The following is a 24294-nucleotide window of genomic DNA, read 5'->3' on the forward strand; positions in this document are numbered from 1 at the left end:
CGATTAAAACTAAATTATTAACTTTTATCTATAGAGCTAGAACTTTTATAGACTATAAACTATTATTAACTTTATTAACTTATTTTAGAATATTGATCTATATTTATAGATATTTAAGAAATTTTAAGATACTATAAAAAAAGCTATCAATAACTTTATAATAAATATTAATAATATTTAGACTTAGATTAAAGGCGATAATCTTATTTAAAGAGCGATAATTAAATAATAATAAAAATTTAATAATATATTTAATAATCTATATATTATCGCTTTAAATTATCGTCGAGAGCGTAATTATATAGATAAACTATATCGTTATCTAGCGCTATAGATAAGTAATACTTTTATAGATATCGTAATTAAAACTATAATTAATAATTTAATAGAGGTCCTAGATAAATTAATTAAAGCTCGTAATATTAGGTTTAATTTATTAAAGGCTATATAGCGCGTCGACGTAAAATGTCTTTAATATCTTATTTATCTAGGGAATTATATTAGATATAATTAGCGAAATCAATAGATTATCTTTAGTAATATCTATAATAGATATTGAGCTATTTATTAATCGAATCGTTCTAAGTAATAGGCTACCCTTATCTAAGCTACTATAATAAATAATTTATTCGCTAAATTAGCTAGATTATATTTCGGTACTAGAGCCATTCTAAATAATATTAACCTAGCGACCGCGAATAAAGGTCGAGCGTTATAAGTAACGCCGATAGAGAAGCCTTAAGAAACACTATAAATCTAGACTATTCGGACTAAACGTTATACTACATTATTTAGTATAGGGTCTATAGATTCCGAAGATATAAGATTATCGATTAAATCTAATTTTTAATCTAGCGAACTAAGTAGCTATAATCTTCGACCTTAAGGTCTAACTAACTACGCTAAGATATAGGTATCTATAACTTAAACTAAATTAAGTTTACAAGCTATAGTGCTTTACTCGCTAAGTCTACTAGTATCTATATCTAGTGTATAATCTTTCGTAAATCTATATAATATATCTTCGATATCGAGAGAGCTATTATCTACTCTCTTTAATATTAATAGATAGTAAGGCTTAACTTAATCCTCGATTAATAAGACTTAACTTAGTATCGAACCTAATTCTTAATAGATAACTTTTATATTTTAGCCTAGTAGTATAGGACTTAATTCGTAGATTACGAGGTTAGTTTATAGTCGATCGGAGTCTTTATAATTTTCCTTAGCGCGCGGCTCGTTAAACCTAAAGCGATAGTATTAGAACTAATCGTTTTAAGTAGTATTAATATATTTAGCTAAGATTATAAGTTATATCGATAAGCTTATCGTAAGAACTCGAAATCTAAAGCTAATAGCGGATCGACTAAATACTAAAGCGATTTAATATCCCTTACCTTCGAACGCGTCTATCGCTTAAAAATATCTATAAAATTTATTTAATATTAAGATATAGAGTATCGCCTAGAATACTTAGTTTTAAATTACGGACGAGGATCGTTAATTCTTAGCGAAGAGATATATAACGATAAATCTTAGCTGTAATATTCGTATAATTGTAGACGCGTTAAACTAAACTTACTTATATTTTATAGATACGAGTATAGTCGTCTATCTTAAGAGCGTATTAATCGTAATATAACTTATATTATTAAATAAGCTATATTAAGGTAACTTAGTAGTAATACAATAAATTATTTAAAAGATTATAGGAATATATTATAGTATATTAATTATAGTAGAATAGAGTAAAGATTAATATTAATAAGGGATAACTATAGATTAGTATAATCTTAAGACAATATTACTTAACTCTCTTTACCGTAGCTAGTTAAATAAGTCGATAATCTAAGCTTTACTACTAATAATAATATATCGAGTATTTAAGATAACGTCGAGAAATAATCTATTTAAATTAAGTAACTTTATAATTCCCTTCGAATCTTTATTAGTATAGTAAGGATAGATAAGTCTAATACGATATAACCCTATTCGATCGATATTAATTTTACTTAATAAATTAAGACGCTTAGTTATATTAATTTATTAAGAAAACTATTAAATTATCGCGACCTACGATCTAATTGTCTATTAAATATAATACTAAAATTTTTACCCTAATTAAAAGACTCGTTAAAGAAATACGATAGAAGCCTATATATTTCTTAGCTACCTACTAAACGAGTACTAAGGGACTTTAGTTCTTCTATAGTTTTAGAGTTAGGTATCAACTCGAGAATAGCTTACTAGTTAAGTCTAGATTAATATAGCGAATTATAGAATCTTCGCTATTAAGAATACACGACGCTTTATTAAGGAGATAGATAATATATCTACTAATATTATATTAATTACAATAGTACTATAATCTTATTTATTCGATAAATTTCGCGTTTATTTAGAAATAGAATAGTATATTCTTAATCGAGCCTAAGTACTTTAGTAATAGCGATAGCGATAGAAGGAACTTCGAAGTCGTAGAGGTTAGATATAAGATCGATCTTTTAATATCTTAGCTAACCTATCTCTAATAAGATTATCTTCTTTAGCGCCTCGTATTAATATTGATCTTAATAGTTTATAAGACTTAATAATTACTAACTAACTACGAAGTAAATTAGAAATACTACGAGCCTAACTACGATAATCTCTAAATTAATTAGATAGAAGCGACCGACGTGATCGCTAGATATCTAAAGAGTATAAATCTACTCTTATCGTCTTAATAACGATAATTAATTAATAGAAAAGTTCTTATACTTTCTTAGCGTTAAAGGTAAACTAATAATATCTCGTATTAAATATAAAATATAGGTCTCTTAATAAAATAGATTAGTTTTAGAATAAAGTTTCTAGAGTTTTACTATAGATTAAGATATAGAGTTTCTTTAGTAATTTTAAAGGAAAAATAAAGAGAAAAAGTTCGATTAAAAAAAAATATTAAAAAAAAAAAATAAAAATATTAAATATAAAATAGAACGATAAATAGTTCAACCAAAAAAAAAATTACTAAAAAAAAAAAAAAGAAACCCTTCTTAAATAATTTACGGAAGAAATACCCCTCGAGAAGATAGCTAAGTTTAGAACTAAAGAGAATATTTCTCTAAGCTATATTCTTTAATGTTCTTGAACTTTACTATTCCTCTCGTTAAGGATAGTAGATCTTACTATTATTCTCGCTCGTAAACGAAAAATAGCTAAGTTAGTATACTAGATCTTAGTTTCTAAGAAAAAGCCAAATCTTTATAATCGCTACTAAGAAATAAAAGTTATACTGAGTTATCTTGAAACTTAGCGGAGAGAGGATTAGAGAGATAGTAACCCACCTTAAAACGATAGCATAACGACGAGAAGTCGTACGATTGTGCAATTGCCCGCGTTCGATAGCGCTGGATAAGCCGAGTATAGTGTACCTATTCCCTTCGAAATTATCGACGGTAGACGCGTATAACACGAAAGGTACACTACTAGGGTATATCACCTAGAATTAGAGAAGACCGGCCCGCTCGATTAGCCGCCCCACTAAGGTGCACTATATAATCCGCGCCGCCTCTCGGCTAGAGATAATTTATTAATTAAGTTTAAACTAATATAGTAAATTATAAAATCTTTATTATTAAGAATATATAATACTTTATTAAGAAGATAAATAATATATTTATTAATATTATATTAATTATAATAGTACTATAATTTTATTTACTTAATAAATTTTATATTTATTTAGAAATAAAATAGTATATTCTTAATTAAATTTAAATACTTTAGTAATAATAATAGTAATAAAAGAAATTTTAAAGTTATAGAGATTAAATATAAAATCGATCTTTTAATATTTTAATTAGTCTATCCCTAATAAAATCGTTTTTTTTAATATCTTATATTAATATTAACTTTAATAGTTTATAAGATTTAATAATTATTAATTAATTATAAAGTAAATTAGAAATACTACGAACTTAACTATAATAATCTTTAAGTTAATTAAGTAAAAGCGATCGATATAATTACTAAATATCTAAAAAGTATAAATCTACTCTTATTATCTTAATTATAATAATTAATTAATAAAAAAGTTTCTATACTTTCTTAATATTAGAGATAGATTAATAATATTTTATACTAAATATAAAATATAAATCTTTTAATAAAATAAATTAATTTTAGAATAAAGTTTTTAAAGTTTTACTATAAATTAAGATATAAAGTTTCTTTAGTAATTTTAAAAGAAAAATAAAAAGAAAAAGTTTAATTAAAAGAAAATATTAAAAAAAAAAAAAAAATATTAAGTATAAAATAAAATAATAAATAATTTAATTAAAAAAAATTATTAAAAAAAAAAAAAACCCTTCTTAAATAATTTAAGAAAGAAATATATCTTAAAGAGATAACTAAATTTAAAATAAAGAGAATATTTTCTAGGGCTATATTCTTTAATATTCTTAAATTTTACTATTTCTCTTATTAAGGATAGTAAACTTTACTATTATTTTTATTTATAAATAAAAAATAATTAAATTACTATATTAAATCTTAATTTTTAAGAAAAAGCTAAATCCTTTATAATCACTACTAAGAAAATAAAAAGTTATATTAAATTATCTTAAAATTTAGTGAAGAGAGAATTAAAGAGATAGTAATCTACCTTAAAACGATAGTATAACGATAAGAAATCGTACAATTATATAATTACCCGCGTTCGATAGCGCTGGATAAGTCGAGTATAGTGCACCTATCCCTTTCGAGATTGTCGACGGTGGACGCGCATAAGACGAAAGGTGCACTACCTAGGTGCACCACCTGGAATCGGAGAATACTGGCTCGCCCGATTGGCCGCCCTACCGAGGTACACTATATAATGCCGGGCCGCCTCTCGGCTAGGGTAATCTACGATGAACTAACGTAGGCTTCTTAGATCTCGCTTACTGAGATTTATAAGTTACTTTCGTAAGTGCTTCTTAATTTTAACCTATAGCTAACTAAACCTTACAAAACTTGGCAAACTTTGGATTTCTGGTTTAATAAATAAACGGGTGTTGATATCCGCGTTACTCGACGATAAAAACTGAGATACTTTTAGGGATAGCCTGCTGGATAGGCAGAGTACAGCGATAGTGTTCAATTAATCTATTAGGTATTCCTAGACGTGGCTGTTATACAAGACTCAAAGCTCTCATACGAAGAATGTTCGACATATATCCTTAGTGGCCTTGGCGTTCCTTGGCGTATCCGGTTGTGAAGCTAAATTTAGCGCGGGCAACTACATGTGGTGTATACCTCGACGCCTGCGTAGGTTCAGCAAATTACATCTCGCAAAATTGTTGATGGATCTTAGATTCGATGATTTCCACTGAGTCAGCTCTAATTCACCCATCTACTATGTTGCCTATACTTCCTGCATTGGTCGCGCCCGCTTGCGAAAGAATAAAACTCGGGTTGAGGTGCGAATAGGCTGAGCTTCACATGTGCTGAAAGCTGTGAACCCTCAGCTGAAGCTGTCATTCGTATTTTTGCAGATATCGAAAGTTGATTGGGTCGTTGGAGTTCTGCCTTCTCTAAGTCGCTCTTGGCAATAGCTTTAAAGGGTAAGCACTAGGGGAAGGCTACCGGACCATTAAAACCAATCAGAGCTGTTCCGCTTAACTGCTACTACAGCCTTGACAGACGTTTCGTAGACCTATCACCTGCCGTAAGGAAATATACAAAGTTTTCTATCGTCCTCGCTTTCCACTAAATCGCCCATTACAAAAAGCTCCGTATCACTTCATTCAGTACTGTTGCTCCTAAATCTAGGCGGCACCAAGTCCATGGACCAACTTCACCGTATGTTACCGAACGGCACTCAGGGTGACGCAATATCGAATGGGGAACCGCCTTCTCTCACTTCAACTCCAATCATGAAGAAAAGAATGGACGCTTATTTCGATTCGTAACGGCCCTCACTACCGCGTTAGACATCATCACCACAGCCAGCATAGTGGCCCATCTTATGGGCCACAAGAGTTAACTGATGTCCCTGATTGCAATCGGAGTGGAAGCCCTGGAAAACTTAGCGGACTTTTAGCATAGTGCACGCCAGCAGCGGGATATGGTGAAGCAGAGACCCGTAGCTCTTTTGACTGCAACCATTTTTTGTGGACCATCAGATCTCACTACTCTTCAGCACTGCAGGTGATTGATAATGTGAATCTAGCGCGACACCCAGCTGAATGCTGCTCAGCGGATGAGCTAGCAAAATACAGGAAAGCTTGCACTTCTCATAGCACGTCAAGCTCGGAGATGGCGGCTGAGCTGAAAGAGACGCGTCCGTCAACACGTTGACCATCGCTTCTTGTCAAGGCAATCGACCCTCGGAATTGTATCATAGCCATCGCACGACGCATCAAACGCCTCGAAGTCAGCTGGATGATGTAAATACTAAATTAGGTAGCAGAGGTGATAATGTGTCTTTACAGTGGGGAAACTGAGGGTGTTGTCCGCTGATCCATCGCTTGAATGACATCTTGTGGAGGCTGACAAACAGGAAACGTTTGTACGAAGAGAAATTCCGTGGCAAGATGTTGGCATTAGATCCACTGTGCCGTTAGCTCGAGAACCGTCTCTCGGTGGCATTGCACGCCATTGCTAAGCTGAAGCGGCAGAGACAGACCTCCCAATGGGGCGCATAGCTATCTTGCCGCGATCATATGGAACTTGGCAATTTCCAAGGCATGAGGGTGTAGAGAGCTGTAAAGGATATCTCGGTAGTGTTGAGTCTACTCTTTCCAGCAGCGCGCTGCGCTAGCAACTTCAGCTGGGGCCAAGCTTGGGTATACGTCTGAAGATATCCACTCGGAAGTGCTGCGCACAACTTGTTCCCCGGCAGCTGATCCGACAGACCATCGTGCTGATCAAGTAAGGAACGCTAGTAGAAGAGTACCTCACCGTTACTCGGAAAGAGTATTTACTTCAGAACTGTCGCGTAACATTATTATCTCTTGCTGAAGCATTTAGATCTGCCAGAAAAGCAGTAAGCACAAGTACATATACAACAGCTGTTGTTGTCAGGACCTCCAACTAGTTGGACAATATCTCCCTCAGTATCGTTAGACACAATTCCTCTCCAACCAAGGCATCACTCCTTGTACGAGCCGTAGCTGCCGTAAGACCCGTACGGATTTCCTGCACCAGCGGGCTTGATGTCCTTATAGGAGCCATAGTCTCCGTACTTGCCGTACTTGCCATAATCTGCAGGCGCAGGCTCTGGCTCTGTGTCTCTCTTCTCGGGGCTTGCTATCTCGTCTCGCCTGTAGGCTCCATAGTCCCCGTAGCTTCCATAGGGGTTCGGTGCTCTGTAGGTCAAGGTTAGCAATCTAATGGCCGTCCGCGAGTGGGGAAATTTAGGGCATTACCCAGATGCAGGGATATTGTCGTACTCTCCGTAGTCGGCGTACGCAGGCAGCTTGTAGTCTGGGTCTCACATCAATCACGCTGCCGTCGTGGAGATGAGAAAGAAGGCTTGCCCCCATAATTGCCATAAGAACCCTGAGGTGCTGCAATGACTCCTGTCAATGGCACCAAGGCCAGAAGGAAGACGGAATTGATACTGATGCGCATCTTTGCCTTTGAATAGGATGCTGAAGAGTTGACTCCAGTTCTTTGGATTCTAAGCGAGCAAGCCAGCTTAAATAGCCAAGTTGACATCTTGCATAGTCTTGGTTCTCAGCTCGCTAGTCCTGTGATCCAGTGGTAGACTCTGCCAAGGCCATATCAACAATGTAGAAACTTTTTGTTCGTCATGTTGCGTTAGATCCTGATAGCGTTTGACCGTAGAGATAGATCAAAGCTAGATCAAGGTTTGTCTTATGCAATCGAGTTTCAACTCGCTTCAGAGAGAAGCACTATTGGCTATAATGTACGAGGCCCAAAACAACCATTGGTTGCCATTAGCGAAAGCATAATGAAGACCCCACTAACTACGCGGCTAGAATCGTCTGTTCGTGAAGAGAGCTAGCGCGTAGTAATTGACAGGCCGTCCATATACACTCTTCCCGTGCTGACTTCCTCCGTAGCTCCCACCCAGAAATATTGCCTGGTATGTACCCTCCTAGGAACAATCTTCTAGGAACAATGATATATAATCTGCTCGAAACGTGGGACTTCAGCCGTAAGTGTTATATTATCCGACTTATTCCAACCCCAGGTATCCGTCCAGAGAGAATCAGAACAGTATATAGTAGGTCGTATATGTCCCACCCGCAACGACAATGTGTCCAAACCCGTATCCAGCTTCTGACGATGATGCTGTGGCGGTGTCAGAAGACACAAAATCACATAATAGCTCCGATTTTTATCGTCATTAAACATTGTAGTTCTCTCAGCCTCGTATTCGATTCGGCGGCAAGATGAAGGCTCAGGCAGAATGCCTAGGTGGGAAGTTTGAGACTGCATGAATACACCATAGTACGCAGCTCTTACGTGGTCGTTGCCATCTTGATAGGGGCAATACAAGATTACAGATAGCGCCGGAATGATGGTCTAGGATAAAGCTGGTAGAGTTGGGAAAGTTGGGAAAGTTCTGGGGTTTCCCTCGTGTACAGTATACGAGGTGTGCCTTGGCGGCCTATCCTCGCTAGTGACAAGGGCCTGACCTCTTCCAACACGGGCAGCTGCCCCTCCGGATTTGAACTAGATTACATTAATTATTTATTTATAGTAAAGAACATTCGATATTCCGGTTCCTATCTACTTTCAATGCTCACAGACCCTCAATTCTAATAGAAGGTCCCGTGACTAGGCTGTATGCCTCTAGCAACGCTTTCTCGTCGAGACAGTATGAAGGCCTCAGCCCAATTCGCCGATGCTCCAGATGATCCTGAAAGCCTTGTGAGCGAAGATGAGGCAATGCTTGGGGCGAGGGCCCCACTAACGACGAGATACGCCTACTCAGCATATAGTATATGCGTCTCTTTATGTCTTGCGTTTTTCATTGGACTCGTTCTGGGACTCCTCAACCGCTGCCGCCTATACTCACCAAGTTACAATCAATGTGTGAGACTGACGACTCACTCCAGTGAGTGTTGATAATTCTGACCGAAGCCACTGTTACTGAGTCACTAGCCCCCCTCCTTGAGGATATAACGGTATCCTACAACAAGTTGACCTATAATGGCACCTTTACGACCGAGAATATCTATAGGCAATCAGCAGCTCTGGAGGTTGATGAGGCATGGGAGGCACTTGGTGTCAACTGTGAGTTTCTATGCCAGTATTACGTTGCTCTGCGGGCTAAGTGATATGGAAGACCGAAGTGTCAGAATACCACCCGACAGAGCAAAAGAAGCAGGCTTGCGAAACAACCAAGTTCAGATCAACTCGAAGTATGGTGGAGGCTTTCCAGCAAATGTGGAAGGGTTGCACCACCTGCATTGCCTGGTGAGGTGGGCCGTTCATTAAGCATCAAGTCTGTTCTGACAATAATGCCAGAATCTTCTCCGACAAAGCTTATATTACAACTTCGACTATTATAAGGCTAAGAGAAAGGGTGCATTCAGAAACAATGACGATATACTGAAACTCCATGTTTGTAAGTAGGCAGACCTCTCCCTGGGGCGGGCCATACTGATATGATGGCAGCGCACTGCCTCGATATCCTACGACAACAACTTATGTGTACGGTCGATGTGGGTGTCTTCGGCCAAGTCTGGTATAGGCCATCGCCTGGTTCGATGCCAGCGGCCTTCGTGGACTTCAGTACGCAGCACAAATGTCGAAATTATGATGATATTCGTAGGTGGGCAGAGGCAAGGCAACTACCGAAGGATGTGCCAGAAGATTTCCTTCAGCCCCCGTATGACGACTCGATCATACTTGATGGGGTGCCATAGAGGCGGATTTGCACGAGCGTAACGAGGCATACAGGTCTGCTATGAGCAGCAAAAGCGCACCACCGTCAACAGAGGCCTATACTACTGCAATGCACCTGGGAGTCTTTATCACCCATGGTCCACACTACACTGGTACTAGGGATGTGAGGTAGCGGAGATTTTATCTGTCTGGAGTGATTTCCGCTTCAGTATAGCATTCGCACCACATTCCGCAGATCGTCCGTAACTTGCGCTGGCAGTTACGGTCGAGGTTTGAGCATGTCCATAAAGCTAAGACCGGTTCAACCTACCAGTAATAAGTATATTAAACGCCTTTCTCCTTGATGACATGTTCACTCCTTTTCCGCCTCTAGATCAGATACCTAGATCAGCAAATTTGACAGCGCTAGAGTCGCTTCGAGCGTAGGGTCGGAGTTTATGTATGCAGTTGTGCTGGACCCTTCGGCTTACAAGGACCTTTCCAGATATACACGTGTCTGCCAAATCCTTCTCTAGGTTTGTGTGGCTTTTTTAAGGCTCGCTTCCCCGGACTGAGCTTTGCGGGGTCAGCAATGGCACGGCGTCCTCGAATCAATTTTCTAGCGAGGAGTTCCAGAGCAAACGACGTTCTTCAGCTTGGATTTCACAAGATGAAGCGACAAGCGCTCGTATTGCATGTCGCGACCTACGATTTCAGCTCCTGGTTACATGCGCTTTGGTACGGGTGTCGCTCGCCACAAATGCTAGCCGCAAATATAGTTTCGTTCGAGCCAGTTTGACTCATGCTAGTTTCTTCAGCAGGCGGCATTATAAGAGAGCTTTTGGGCACTCTGGTTTCTTCCTTCCGCCTCTGTTAGCCAATACCAACAAAATCTACGAATACAAGATCTGATTCACGCTTTGATACTATTTCGAATCAATGATGGCGGGTCAATCATTAACTATACCTACCCGGAGCCCTGCACAAGGGGGCTATTGGGTTACTCGACAGAGGCAGGATTTGGTAAAAAGAGCGGCTGACAAACTCATTGCTGCCAACAAGGAGAGAAGTAGCGCGTACGATTTGGACGTTAGGGCTCAGCAACTGTTTCAGGAATCAAGGGATATCTTTCAACTGCTGCAATCTGGGGAGGTGACTGCAGGGTGTTCGGCATGGAATCACATGGTCAGGATGATGACCATTAAAGAGGGACAAGCGAGAGAGCTTGAACGCCAATCTATTCAAAAGTCACTAAGAGCAGAGCGCGATTCAGCTGAATCCGAGGAGTGCACTAGGGTGGCGAGGTCGTTGGAGCCATACGAAAAGAACTCGCCAGCGCAGGAGGCGAAATGCAGGCGTGTCCACTATCCTTTCCTGATCAAAAGCACTTTATATTTCGTTACTTAGCTTATTTTGGTCAATTGTCTTGGAGCGTGCGATGAGGCAATACTGGCCAGTTGAGGCAAGGTTCCTAGCACCTATTAAAGTCTAGCCACCTTAGCAGGCAAGCAAACAGCAAAATGCTGGTACTACTCAGTAGAGATTTATGCATTGATCAGCGGCTGTGCTTGAACCACCTATCTCTTCATCTATTGCAAGAATCGCTGTCTCCAATTGTGTAAGTTGCTGATGTTCACAGAATCCGAGGGCCCCAGGAATATACCGTATTGGCACTTCGTAATATCGCTCGGAAACTCTATCCCTTGATTGCATTATTGGTCCAAACCCACGTGGCTTGACGACCTTCAGCCGCACCTGAAGAGCCAGCTGTTCCATCCGCTAGACCGTCGACGCAAGCGAGAAACGCAGCATGTCAGCTGACATTGGATTGGTGCCAGTCAGCCAGGGCTACGGACTAGGGTCAACGGCCCATGGCAATGTTAGTCGGGCTTGCAACACGAGTGGCATAAGCTTTTACGAATTCGAGGCGTGCGGGGTGAGTATGGTAGCGGTCTCGTGATATCTATTATGAATCCCTCCACATAGGTTTACCACTCGTTGTAATTCTAGAGCGTACTCTCGAGCAGCTATAAGCGTAGCCGTTAAGCTCACTAGATCTTCGTGGTCACTACCTAACGTCAATATATTTATATTAAGTATAACGCTCTATATCTTTGAGTACCGTAGTTTTAACGATGGCAACGATCTATTTCGTATTGAGCGCGAAGGGTTATATTATTTATATTGAAGATAAAAGGACCGTATTTAGATAAAACTATAAGCTAACTTAAAGAATAATTTATCGATAAATTAAAGTTCGCTAATAAAGAGAATATTTTTAGATTGAGAGAGAAGGGCTTTCTAACGGTATAAATTTTATAAAATTATTCCAAGTTTAAAGATCTAAACTTAAACGGTTGTGGTGGCATAGAGTGGATAATCCTATAGTATCAACTACAATCTAAACCGTTTCGGTCAGTCTTCCACAAGCCTTCGACTTTGTCTCATTCCGGAGCCGTTGTGAAAGCTTTTCCCCTTCTATGCAGTTACGACCATATCTCGCAATTGCAATGGTTCCTGGTCTCGCGAGTTGGGCGAGTTTCCAGCCTGAGCTGAATGAAATGGCATCGTTCTGGGGAGGATTGTGATGCTCGCTACTAAGGCGAATTCGAGTTGTCGGCGCAGGAAAATGCAGAGCCTACAATCAGACATCGATCAGCCCTAGCATACAAATCCTTTCCCTAACCGGGTGCAGAGGCCGGGACCCGTTGCAAGACCATAAAGAAGGCGATGACTCAACTATATTGCTAACTTTGTATGCATCGATGATCAATTGGACGGTGCTGTAGGTGCCTCCGACCTACAGGAAGCTTCCAGTCAACATCAACAGGGTGTGAAAGGTAAATACCGCCTTCTGATTAAACGAGCCGCGAAGGTATTGGGAGTGGTCGTGCACCCAAAACCAGTTGGGTAGAATGATAGCCAAGGGTGAAAAACATATCGAGCCCGTTAGCGCGAGAAGGTAGTTGAAGATGGGAATGGCTGAGGCAAGGATGAACGCAATGGCACCGAGGCCAACTGTGCAACCGCTGGAAGTCTTCTGTCAGTAATGCGATCTTTTCCGTCCTCCGGGTGAGCTTACAGCCTTGTGGCCCAATGAGTCAGCGTGTTGGCTTGGAGGCGTGCAGTGTTGCGGAGCATGCGAACGAACAAATACTTGGCTGCTACCTGTTGGTGGCTGTCATCGCGTTTGCTCATGCTTCTAATGGTGGGTTGACCCTACGTGAAGATACAAGCAGCCGCTGACTGCCAGACCGACAAGGCCAACTCCATAGGCCACCTTCTTCACGACAGGCTCTGCACTCTGCCTTAAAGTCAGCTGGCACGATAGGAGGTCCTCAAATGAACTACATACACCAAGTGAGGGATTCGCGACCCATTGTCCACACCAACGATAAACCACGAGGCTGAAGGCGAGGTACGCGGCATTGAGGACTGCCATGCAGGTGAAAAAGGCTTTCTTGTAATCCGTTGGGTTCTTCATCTCGGCAATCACGGGCATGAATGAGGAGGTTTCCGATGAGGACACGAAGATGGTGGCGGAGGCCGTCATGCCAGCGATGAAACCTGGATGTCCGATGACATGGTAACCCAAGTCAAAATCACCGGTCTGAGGGCCACTGGCAGGCCGATCTATGGTTGTCACGCCAATCCTGGAAAGCAGCATCAGTTACGGGTGAACATGACATCGCGGAGAATGGTTTGCCATACACAACGATCAAGACGGCGATAAAAATCGAGGCGAAGCCTGCCCAGGTGATCCAGCCAATCTTCTGGAATGTCCTAATGCGTGCTAGGATGATCACCACGATGGTCGCCAGGAATGACCACCAGACCGTGCAAGCACCATGATCCGAAAGAGCGTTAATTGCGATGGAGACTCCAAGAATGCCCGAACCGCTGACGAGAACGAAGCTGAAGAGATAACGTGAGCATACATTCTCGGGAGGGGATGTTGATGCTCTCTAACTTACCTAACGAGGTACAGGAAACCAACCAGCTCTTTGAGCCAGACGCCACCGACAAGGTTGGCCATGTCAATGACGGTGTGGCATTGAGCGTGCTTGGATCTGAAATCGCCCAGATTTGAGGCAGTATCTGCGAGAGGACATCTTTAGCATGTGCATGCGACATACTTCCACTTGAACTTACAAGTGTTGAGGGCGCCCCATCCTATGACTGATAAAGCTCCACCAAGTGCTCCTGGAACGGTGAGCACGTAGAATATGGGAGAAAGGACTTTCTCTGGACCGTACCAAGATTGTACATTGCACCCGGGATGCTGAGGACACCAGGGGCGAACATGACTGCGCAGATCGGGTGTCAGTCTCGTCGCGTGTTGACTCCCAGTACGGTCAAACTCACGTTTCAGGAAGATGATGGCCGCCACTGGCCATTTGACAGTACGAAACCGGACACCATCCACCGTTTTCTTGAAGACCTCATGCTTCTCGTCGTCTCCAATGGCGATGTCCTCGGCGCCCTTCCTCTCGGCCTGAGCAGAAAGCATTTTTGTCTTCCATAACCACAGGCCCGGATATCTCAACCATGGTCATTCGCCGAGTCGACTAGTGTATGAGGATCAGATGGGGCTTCGAGAAGCTCTTTCAACAGAATCCGAAATGAGATTCCATCCAAACACATCGCGGCTGCCGATCAAGTCGATGGATACCCTTATATACAGCATACACCTGTTCCTCGATGGGCTGGTCCAAATTCGTTATCACGACCAGGGCGTCTTGAGTTGACGGGGCCCCGAAACATGTCTGAACCATATCCATTTCACGCAACAAATTCTGCATGCCGTTATAAATTCAGCATAATGGCCTCTTTCTCAGTATTTGATCTAGAGCAGAGGCTTGACTCTGGTACTGCAGACCCGGAGGTGACCACCCTAACAACCCCCTATGTCTTCAAATCTGCGGTTGACCATCTTTCTTCGAACTGTTCTCCAGCCGACTTTCCCGTCTGTGACGTCCCGGAGCCATGTAATGGACTCATCAACGTTGTCATAGTCCCGTCAAAGAAAAAAGGAATACTGTATCGGTCCTCCGTTATACTTTTGTTGACCACTCGATGCAGCTCGCTTCGGTATTGCCCGTGAGTCCAAGCAGACAAAACGTCACCAATGTTGACCACGTAGATATTCTCCACCGTTGGAACAGGGATCCAAGACTCTCGAGCCGGGTGCAAGACTTCAAGGCCTTCTTGACCAGGGTGCTGCAGAAGGAGGGTGATGGCGCCGAAATCAGTATGAGCGCCGGCTATTTCAACGCGTGAGTATGGCTCGATGCACGCAAGGGTCAGGACTTATGATAGCCTCTAGGGGAAGGGCTCAAGGTGAGACTCACCTCCCACAGCTTTCTCGCCATCTTGAGCTTGCGTCGGATAATGCAGCAACTTTACGGAAGCAACAGGATCCCGCATGAAATCATCAAAAACATCGTCGCCATATGGCAAGCCTTTTGCCAGGATTTTCATGATCTCTGTTGCCAGTCGAAGCATATGCTCTCGATACTCCATGACCGGTGCCTTGAAATCCTCCTGTGGCATGTTTGGCCAGAGATTTGGTCCATAAAGATAGGTCCCGTAACTTGGGTCATTTGCGGCCACATCTCTTTCAATGCGCATAGCCTAGTCTGTGGTATCAGTCCTGTAGAACTCTCATTTCGGATACCGCAATGCGTTACCTCCTTCTGGTCCGGTGTTTGTCCGGCCTGTAGTGCCTGCGACCCGATCACTTCATACCCTCTCCCTGACACTGGGTCCTTAGCCAAGCCCATTTTCTGTTCTAGAGGAAGGGAGAAGAATTTCTTTGCGCAATCGAATATCTCATGTTGCTATGCGAGTGGGATCCCATGTCCAACGAGCTGGAAAAACCCATAGGTCATGCATGCGGCTCGGATGATTTTGACGACGCCGTCAGGGTTACTGCCGTCCAGCCACGGCTGTATGTCGATAGTGGGTATCTCACTGTTAGCTGCAGCCATTGAGATTTCGAGAACTTTGCAGCATAGAAATGGCTGAAAGGAATTGCTGAAGAGATTTCTTGCCCTTATAGCCATCATGAGAATATTCCTTGCCTTTCTCGATTGTCGCATATCCGAAGTGGGACGCACTGTCGTCTCTTGAATTCTGTGAGGCGACAGGGCGCATCTTGACCACTGTCAACGCTAGACCTTGACTAGTCTCCTGGGGCGATAACAATCGGAAGGGGGTCAAGGTATCGTCGCTCAAGGCCCGAGAAAGAGGGTGTTGACTTAGTCATCCAAGGTAAAGGCACTCTTCCATTTTGTCTAGGTATCTGCGATTGTCATTCAGGCCATCGATGTACAGGTTTGCATTCGCCAAGGGGGAATACATGTGAAGATCTCGGTAAGATATTAACCTCTCATGTAATAGTCGTTCCTACAGGTGCGGTAGACTAAGTGCTGGAAGCTCAACTCTATGCGTCCAAGCAAAGACGAGACGTCCTGGAAAGATTCTTTCAGGCTCTGGGAAGTCGGCGGTGATGGCATTCTAATCCAGGTTTAACAATATACGGGCATTCTCAGAAAAGATATATCTTTGGCCAACGGCCCCAAACAAAGCTTGCACTTCCTCGTCATTCCTTTGAGCCGAGTCAACAACTGCATCTCCGGGCAGAAACGGAAAGTCGGTTCCGTACAGTAAATGTGAAACATCAGTAAACCTGAGAATTCCATGGATTTGGTCTGGGAATGGGAAGCCAGCGAGATCGAAGTAGAAGCGAGTCTTGAACATTCGGCGGACATCGTCGCTGGAAATGGAATTGCTACCATAGACTCGAGTTGAATATGACGTGAAGCGCTCACTCACTGAAGGGAGCACAGAACCGCAGTGCGGCACAATGAAAGTGATATCGGGATTTCGCTCCACGATTTTGGATAAGATCAGATGAGTTACAGCACGAGCTGTGTCGAAGAAGAACTCGAGCACCGGGCGTGGATACTGAGGTAGTGGCACTACCTCCATGGATCGGACTTGCTGGGCAGCCTGTAGATGCGTGCTAGGGCACAACTGACATGTAGTGGGATGGATCATAACAACAGCCTTTCCCTCGTTGAGCTTCTCGAATACCCCGTCGAGCGAAGGCTCACCAAGATAGACGCCGTTGGTGTTCGTCAAGGTTGCAAATCCCTTCGCCCCCAGCTGATCCAAAGCATAATCAATCTCCGCTATTGACCCTTCGACATCGGGGAGAGGTAAGCTGGCGAAGAAACCAAACCGGTCACGGTGGAGCGCGCTGATGTTTGCAAGTTCTGAGTTCGTTTCACGGGTGATCTTGCGGCAAAGCGATGTGTCTCCTGGCGAAAGGTATGTGCCTGGAGAAGTGATGCTGAGGATGCTCTTTAAGATATGCGCGCGGTCCATTAGACTCATGTGTGCTTCGATGCTCCATTCCTGTACGCGGAAAGGATGAGCTCTTATCTAGATGAGTCGCCTGTGCACTGGGATACTTACAGGTATGCTAGACATCCCGTCTGGCTTTTCCCATCTAAGCTCTATGCAGTATTTCCTCCATCCTGGCGGTACAGCGTGGCTGTGTGCGTCGATACGCTGCATCACGGCGATACTAGTATTAAGATGACACAAGTTATCAACAACACAAGTGCTATCTTACCACAGAAGGACGCATGCGGAAAGAATGTCTGCTGCAGAAAAAATCAACGCCGCTCCTGCAAGGATTAACCTGGTTGAATGTTTCGAACTTCCTTTTCTTATAAACCTAGAGCGACCGGCGTTCTCATAAGCCTTTGCATGCCTCTGCCTGCCTTTCAACATGCGGACACCAGTCTAGAGACGATCTTATAGCACAGGGCGTGCGTTGACGTGGTCGAGGCGAGCCTCTCGATGATATGCTAGATGAAAAGGCGTACTTTGACCAGGCCTCGGCACAACAAAGCGTGACTAACTGGAGTGACGATGACGATCACGACCACCTCTTTCTCGGCCATCTGCGCGAGTCGCCGTCTTCGAATATTCTCCTTGTCTCAGTGTGGAACCGTTCCCACAAGCTGAATCTCTGGGGGCATGTGGTTTGCAAGCCAATTGAGCGTGGGTCTTGCAAGTGGGCGGCATTGCCCCCCTCGAGAGATAACAAGAGCAGACAACCGGCTCAAGTACTGGCCAAATATAAAGTGGCGAACGGTACTTCAATTCCCGGCATTCTTCCTCTTCTAACAATAATTCGCAAGGTTGAAGTCCTCAAGATTGACAACTCCAACGGCAAACCCCAGTATGCGCCTTTCTACAGCCCTGCTTCTAGCTGGGGCTGTGCCTACGTTTGCGAAACGAGCAAGGAGTGGCAGCCTCGCCAAAAGACAGGTTATCACAGTTTTCCCCCGCGATGCTTGGTCTACGGAAGATCGCTATACGATTATGGACAACGATTATACTGCCACATCTATGGGTCCATTTCTCCTTACTCTTAGCGCCAACATGACCGTCCTTGGGTTGACTGGAAACACTGCCGATTCTTGGGCCCTGCAATGCAGTCTCCATGCACTCGCCCTGCTCGAACACGGCAATCTCTCCTGCATTCCAGTTGCCCTGGGAGAGTATAATCCCATCACGATAACCCAGGCTCGCTTCGACTCGTGCACCCAAGCTTGGGGAACTCTCGATTGGGACGGTGTCTTCGCTCCCGAAAACCTCACCGCCGAATCTCTCGGCAATGACCCTACAGGTGGTAACCCAGACCGAATCAGCAAATCCGCCTTCGTTGAAGGTTATCCGAACACAAGTTTCATCGACCAGGCAGCCGCTGTTTTCATGGTGGAACAGGTACACAGGTAACCTGGGAAAGTGTCAATCTACTCTGCCGGTAGTTTGACTAATATTGCTGCCGCCATTCGGATGAACAACACCTTTGCAAGAAACGCAAAGGAACTCGTTATCATGGGCGGCTACGTGGACCTGAACCTCCTTCAAGTTACCTCAGACTGGAACCAGGACCTTGGCAGCGACATCAACTTTATAATTGACCCCGAAGCTGCGCATATCGCAGTGACAGCGGATTGGCCGTCCATCACGATTGTTGGTAACGTGGCAAATTCCCTCTACTTACCCAACACGACTGTCCAGAACATAGTTTCGAGATCTCCCAACCTTTATTCCGACCTATCGGAAGATTATTACCTAGGCTATCCACTGTGGGATGAAATCACGGCGGCAATCATGGCCTATCCAGAAGTAGTGACTGACAGCATTGAAGTGTACATGGAGGTGAGCACGGCATACGACTCCCCTTTCTATGGTGGAACGTACCTTTGGGGAAACGATTTTGCGCCTATATATACTCGAAAGGTCAATTATGTGCTGGCAATCAACGACACAATGTTTTTTGAGAAGTTTGATCGCGCCAACTTGTGTCGAAGGAAAAGTGAGTTATTAGAGCGCAAAACTTCCGGGCTCCCTATAAATCCTCCCCAGTGCAACTCAGCACGAGGCGAGCAGCTGAAAAGAAGCAGTGACCACATAAGTGATGGTGGTGATTTCGAAGAAGGGTTGAATGTATGTTCCATACTTCCCCAGTGCAACTCAAATCCCATGGGATAAGTAGCTAAAAGGAAGCAGTGCCAATCGAATTGTTGATTACAATTGTAGTTGACTAGGCTTTGTGCATTCGACGGTGATTTCTCCAGTATTGCTCAGCACCCGAGGGCAAGTAGCTAAAAAGAAGTAGTGATGATAGTATTGTTGACTAATATTTTGTAAGGGTATAACAGTAATTCGATAGTTTAATATAAGTCGCAATACTTCTACAGTATAGCTCAGTACAAGGGCGAGTAGCTAAAGAATCAAGAATGAAAATAGTATAAATTGATATTGATTTGTTTAATTGGTAAGGATACATTATTCTTGAATTGACTGAATTACTTTCGGTTTAGATTAATGTATATTACAGAGATCATTAAGGAAGCTCAGCACCCGAGAGCGAGCAGCTCAAGGACTACCGACAAAAGCGTCGTTGATTGAAGGTGGAGGAGTTTAGACCCGAAGTGACGTAGTGGCCAAGTCAAATTATATTAAGGTATTTTGTAGAGATTCTCAGTAAACTTAGCACTCGAGGATAAATAGCTAAAAGATTAGGCACAACAGCATCATTGATTGAAGGCAATTTTGTGTCGGATGATATGATGTCGGTTGCAGTCAGTTTGACCCTGCTGGAAAGATCCTTTGTGCAGCTCAGCTCCCAAAAGCAAGCAGCCAAGAGACCAAGGACAACAGCGTTGATGACTCAAAATATGTGTGTTCTGAGTTGATTTGATGCATTGGTGTATAGGCATTGCTTTACTGTCGACCAGCCGGTCTATCAGAACAGGCTGTGAAGTTGTGCTATGTATCAATAACTTATCTACGGCAATGGCCCGGCTGTGTCGTGCCCACGAGACTTTTTGAATCACAACAGAGCCGCGGTTTTTAAGGTTGCAAGTGCGTGGGACCAGGCAGGTCTGGAAAAGTAAGCTGGCGATCAAGAGCAAACTAGAATACTTGTCAGAGGACCGAAAAAAGACCAGGAAGAACCCAACTTACCCTGATATCCTTGTCCACATCCATGACTAAAGCTTCCTCTGCGAACAAAACAAAAGACGAATTCAGATCAAAGTGTGCTTGCGCACCATCTTCAAAGCTGTGTTGACTCCTCCTGAATTTCGGTACCGAGGCATGATTGTGGAGAAAGATCTTGTATACCAAGCAGAAGCGCGGCATATCTCTACCTCCGAAGTATGAGGCGAGATCAAACTTGTCAGATTCAACGCCAATATCGGCCATCAACCCCCATACATCGTCGTGGCAATGCTGCTCGAGAGCAGCTCTGAGGAGCGGAGTAAGCGTGGGCTCTAGCTTCTCCCCTTCTGTCCCGTGCTCGGCACTAGAGATGAAGTATTGAGCAACTGTCGCGCGCCCTTGAAGCATGTCCAACCCGAGCTCGATGCGCCGAGATGCAAGCCGCGTGGCGATTTCCAGGTCTTTTTCGTAGGCCATCAGCACGATGTTGGTCTCATAGTCGGCGAACTGGATCCCATCTGGGCCGACCTTTCCCGTCACATAGTCGGACGTAAAGCAACGCATCACATGTCCCCAGTCTCTGAAGAAGAGCTCTGTTACATCGTCACGGCCGAACCAATGCTGATTGGCATTCAATGGTCCCCCATCGCGTGCCCCAAATACGGAGTCAAATACTTGAGTTTGGATGTATTTGCTATCAATGTGCCAGACGGGTCAGTTTCTGTGCTAATCTCATGGCATGACAGTAGGACTCGTACTGTGGCTTTTCGTCTTTGTTCTCGGGTGCATCAACAATGGCTCCGTGGATCCGGTAACGATAATCCATATACTCCTTGCGTGTCAGGCCAGGCTTTCTCCTGATAGCGCAGATTTGCTTTATCAGTGGTGCCAATGACATGACGAAATGAATGCTCGACGAACCAGTAGCTTTATCGAGATCAGAGTCCATTTTTGTAGGCAAAGGTCATTGAAGGCAAGATCCAAATCATTGATTTCTCGCTTTCACTGGTCAACAGCCGGTATTTTCTGTAAGCCAATCACATCTCCCAGTACACAAGGCCCTCTTAGAATATTGTGAAGCGTTAACAGTCCTTTGTGCTGCGCCGCCCCTCCCCCTCCCCCCGGGACATCTATATCCGCCTCCACGTATTCCTTGCTTGCTCAGGGAGGCAATGTCCGGGTAATTGCGTATTTGGGCTTGGTGCCCCGGAGAAGACGAGATGTATGAGAAAGATCGGACTCCTCCGAACTTAGCTTGAAGCTATGGAGAAAATGTATGACGTTCGCAAAGATGGCACAAGTGGCTGCCATCGCCCGCTACTGGTGCCCCCCTTCGCCCGCCCCTCCTCCGGGGTTACCTGTAAACGTGTAATAGGTTCTTTTGCGACTTCAAAGCTCCAACCTCCCGGCACATGGCTCAGACGTCTTGAAGGAAATAACCATATTACCAAGCATGACAAGACACCACTCCTCAAGTCTGGTTTGGGTGGCTATAAATGGACATCCAAAGCCTATCACGGCAAGATTGTACTGGCGCAGATCATGCTTTGCACTCGAGTGAGGTTGTAACGTTACTGAGATACTGAAGTTGGCCAGCACCATGGGTGTCGAAGTTACTCCCTATTCGCCAAGGACCGTACTTGAGACTCTTCTTACGGATTTACCAACTTCAGAGATATCAAGCCAACTTGACGATGCGACTGCTGTGTCTTTGGTCAAATCACTGTCCACCCTCAACGAAAGCCTTCTGGTCGAGAAACCTGTATGGCGTGACACTTTCGCGCTCACGGGATCTTTAAGAACATTTTATACACCCGCGTCGATCATCAAAGCTTGGACATCAACTTGTGCAACTCGCCAGTGTCAGGACTTTTCCTTCACACCAGGCCGAATCAGGCCGGTACAGATCGGCCCAAGTCACTGGGTCGACGTGCATTTCACCTTTGATGTGCGAGCAACTCCTGCTGCTCATTGTCGAGGGGTCTTGTCCTTGATCTGTGATAACCAAGGTATATGGAAAATATGGTTGATTCGAACCGTGATCGACAATCTTGAGGGAGCTCAAAGCGTCGACGAAATTACGTGGATTAACTCAAAAGAGGATATTTCGACCACATCAGAAGCCGGCACTTATGGCGTTGACAACGCCAATGGAGTCAATGGCATCAAGGAATCACCTGAGATATATGATTGTGTCATTGTGGGTGCTGGTCAGGCAGGGTTAGGCTCTGCGGCACGTCTCCAAGCATTGGGCGTTACATCCTACATCATTCTCGAACGCAATAGTAAAATCGGCGATAACTGGATGAACCGATATAACTCGACTAGACTCCATACGCCGCGCGAGTTCAGTCATCTACCATTTGATCGAACATTCACTGGATACCAGGAGTATTTGACAAAATTCGACCTCGCCAAAGGATATCTGGACTGGGCCAGGAGAACCGGAGTTGACCAGCATATCTGGCCAAAGACTAACCTCGAGGCTGGATCTTGGGACGAGCAGGACAAATTTTGGACCCTTCAAGTCAGGCAAAGCGACGTTAAGTCTATCCGGACTCGAAATATCATCATGGCAGTTGGGGCATGCGGTCAAACCCCAGTTATGCCTAATCTACGAGGCAGACTCAATTTCCAAGGCCTAGTGCTTCATTCAACGGACTACAAATCGCCAGAAGCCTGGAAAGGAAAAGCTGGCGTAATAGTGGGGACGGCCAATACAGCTCATGATGTCGCTCAGGATATGGTTGCAGCCGGACTGTCTTCCGTTACTATGGTGCAAAGGGCGCGTACGTTTGTGGTGCCCGTCGAAAACTACAAATACTTCAGTGACTTCTTATACAATACGACCATACCGACATCAGAGTCCGATTTCGAATTTCTGTCGACCCCTTATGCAGTTAACCGGTTGATTGCTAATACAGCCCTGGCAGCTATGGCTAAGCAAGATCCTGCCCGATTCGATGCTCTCGAAGCCGCCGGCTTCCGAGTTGAACGCTACGGAGATATTTGGTATCATCTTTGTGAGAGAGGAGGCGGGCACTACGTGGATGTTGGATGCTCAAAGCTGATTTCAGAAGGTGCAGTAAGTCATCCCTAAGACCTATTCAGAAACATGCTAGATTCCACTAACGGATTTGATTCACAACTAGATCAAGATGAAGTCTAATGCTATAATGACCCATTTCACCCGAGCAGGTCTCGCCTTTAACGACGGAACCGAGCTCCCAGCGGACGTTATTGTCTTTTGTACAGGCTTCATTGGAGACGCAAAGGCAGACGTAGTGAAAATCTTTGGCGAGAAGGTGGCCTCGAACATCGAGAAATACTGGGGTTTGGATGATGAAGGAGAGCTCAGAGGCGCCTTCAAACCTTCTGGACGTGAGTCTTTCCACGTATCCCGGCATAACAGCAAGCGCAGGTGCATGACTGACAGCTGATGGCACGAACAGATCCGGCATTATGGTATATCGGCGGTACCGTTGGCCACGCTAGGTACTTTTCCAGATTTGTGGCATTGCAGATCAAAGCGTCTCTGATGGGCACTCCGCTGCCTCAATATAAGTGAACACGCGGGCCTGATCTGGGGGTTTTGAGGCATGGAGATCTTAGACCAACATCGAACATCGACCAGACTTATAGACATGCAAACCACATCAATGGCAAGGATTGCACGTATATCTTGAGCTGGTCCCGAGCGACTTGCAGTGGGACTAGGACCTGGATGAGACATTCGTCGTTCCGGTTGGAAATGAAAAACTCGGATGAACATGTCTTTCATTATCGTGTTGTCTCTCCAAAAAGAAAAGGGCAGAAATCGGGCCTTCTAGAAGCGCTCCATAGCAGATGAGTTAATTGCCGGCCAATCTTGCCATACGGCTGAATTGAAAAGACTCAAGCTACGCAATTATAGATAGTCTCTCCAAACATTTGATT

General features: G+C 43.9%; 7 protein-coding genes across 7 annotated transcripts; 3 read left to right on the forward strand and 4 right to left on the reverse strand.

The window, feature by feature from the left end:
* Positions 1-8814: 8814 nt before the first annotated feature.
* PV05_04166 (uncharacterized protein) lies at positions 8815-9866 on the forward strand (the record flags this gene model as incomplete). The annotated part of the gene is made up of 5 exons (XM_013460552.1): positions 8815-9052; positions 9100-9231; positions 9284-9414; positions 9466-9565; positions 9616-9866. The coding sequence occupies 5 exons, from the start codon at positions 8815-8817 to the stop codon at positions 9864-9866; spliced, it is 852 nt and encodes a 283-aa protein (XP_013316006.1).
* A 2759-nt stretch (positions 9867-12625) lies between these two features.
* PV05_04167 (uncharacterized protein) lies at positions 12626-14335 on the reverse strand (the record flags this gene model as incomplete). The annotated part of the gene is made up of 9 exons (XM_013460553.1): positions 12626-12854; positions 12908-12993; positions 13049-13129; positions 13181-13478; positions 13537-13740; positions 13800-13923; positions 13978-14028; positions 14082-14132; positions 14191-14335. The coding sequence occupies 9 exons, from the start codon at positions 14333-14335 to the stop codon at positions 12626-12628; spliced, it is 1269 nt and encodes a 422-aa protein (XP_013316007.1).
* A 395-nt stretch (positions 14336-14730) lies between these two features.
* On the reverse strand, positions 14731-15608 carry PV05_04168 (uncharacterized protein; the record flags this gene model as incomplete). Its single annotated transcript, XM_013460554.1, has 3 exons — positions 14731-15089; positions 15177-15459; positions 15516-15608. The coding sequence occupies 3 exons, from the start codon at positions 15606-15608 to the stop codon at positions 14731-14733; spliced, it is 735 nt and encodes a 244-aa protein (XP_013316008.1).
* Positions 15609-16344: 736 nt separating this feature from the next.
* Positions 16345-17409, reverse strand: PV05_04169 (uncharacterized protein; the record flags this gene model as incomplete). Its single annotated transcript, XM_013460555.1, has 2 exons — positions 16345-17247; positions 17308-17409. 2 exons carry the CDS (start codon positions 17407-17409, stop codon positions 16345-16347), a joined length of 1005 nt encoding a protein of 334 aa, XP_013316009.1.
* A 675-nt stretch (positions 17410-18084) lies between these two features.
* PV05_04170 (uncharacterized protein) lies at positions 18085-19319 on the forward strand (the record flags this gene model as incomplete). Its single annotated transcript, XM_013460556.1, has 3 exons — positions 18085-18638; positions 18723-19228; positions 19279-19319. 3 exons carry the CDS (start codon positions 18085-18087, stop codon positions 19317-19319), a joined length of 1101 nt encoding a protein of 366 aa, XP_013316010.1.
* Positions 19320-20268: 949 nt separating this feature from the next.
* On the reverse strand, positions 20269-21307 carry PV05_04171 (uncharacterized protein; the record flags this gene model as incomplete). The annotated part of the gene is made up of 3 exons (XM_013460557.1): positions 20269-20331; positions 20383-21052; positions 21117-21307. 3 exons carry the CDS (start codon positions 21305-21307, stop codon positions 20269-20271), a joined length of 924 nt encoding a protein of 307 aa, XP_013316011.1.
* Positions 21308-21958: 651 nt separating this feature from the next.
* PV05_04172 (uncharacterized protein) lies at positions 21959-23926 on the forward strand (the record flags this gene model as incomplete). The annotated part of the gene is made up of 3 exons (XM_013460558.1): positions 21959-23443; positions 23511-23739; positions 23811-23926. 3 exons carry the CDS (start codon positions 21959-21961, stop codon positions 23924-23926), a joined length of 1830 nt encoding a protein of 609 aa, XP_013316012.1.
* Between the last annotated feature and the right edge of the window lie 368 nt (positions 23927-24294).

The sequence above is a fragment of the Exophiala xenobiotica genome, assembly GCF_000835505.1.
Source record: "Exophiala xenobiotica strain CBS 118157 unplaced genomic scaffold supercont1.3, whole genome shotgun sequence".
In the NCBI taxonomy this organism is placed as follows: domain Eukaryota; kingdom Fungi; phylum Ascomycota; class Eurotiomycetes; order Chaetothyriales; family Herpotrichiellaceae; genus Exophiala; species Exophiala xenobiotica.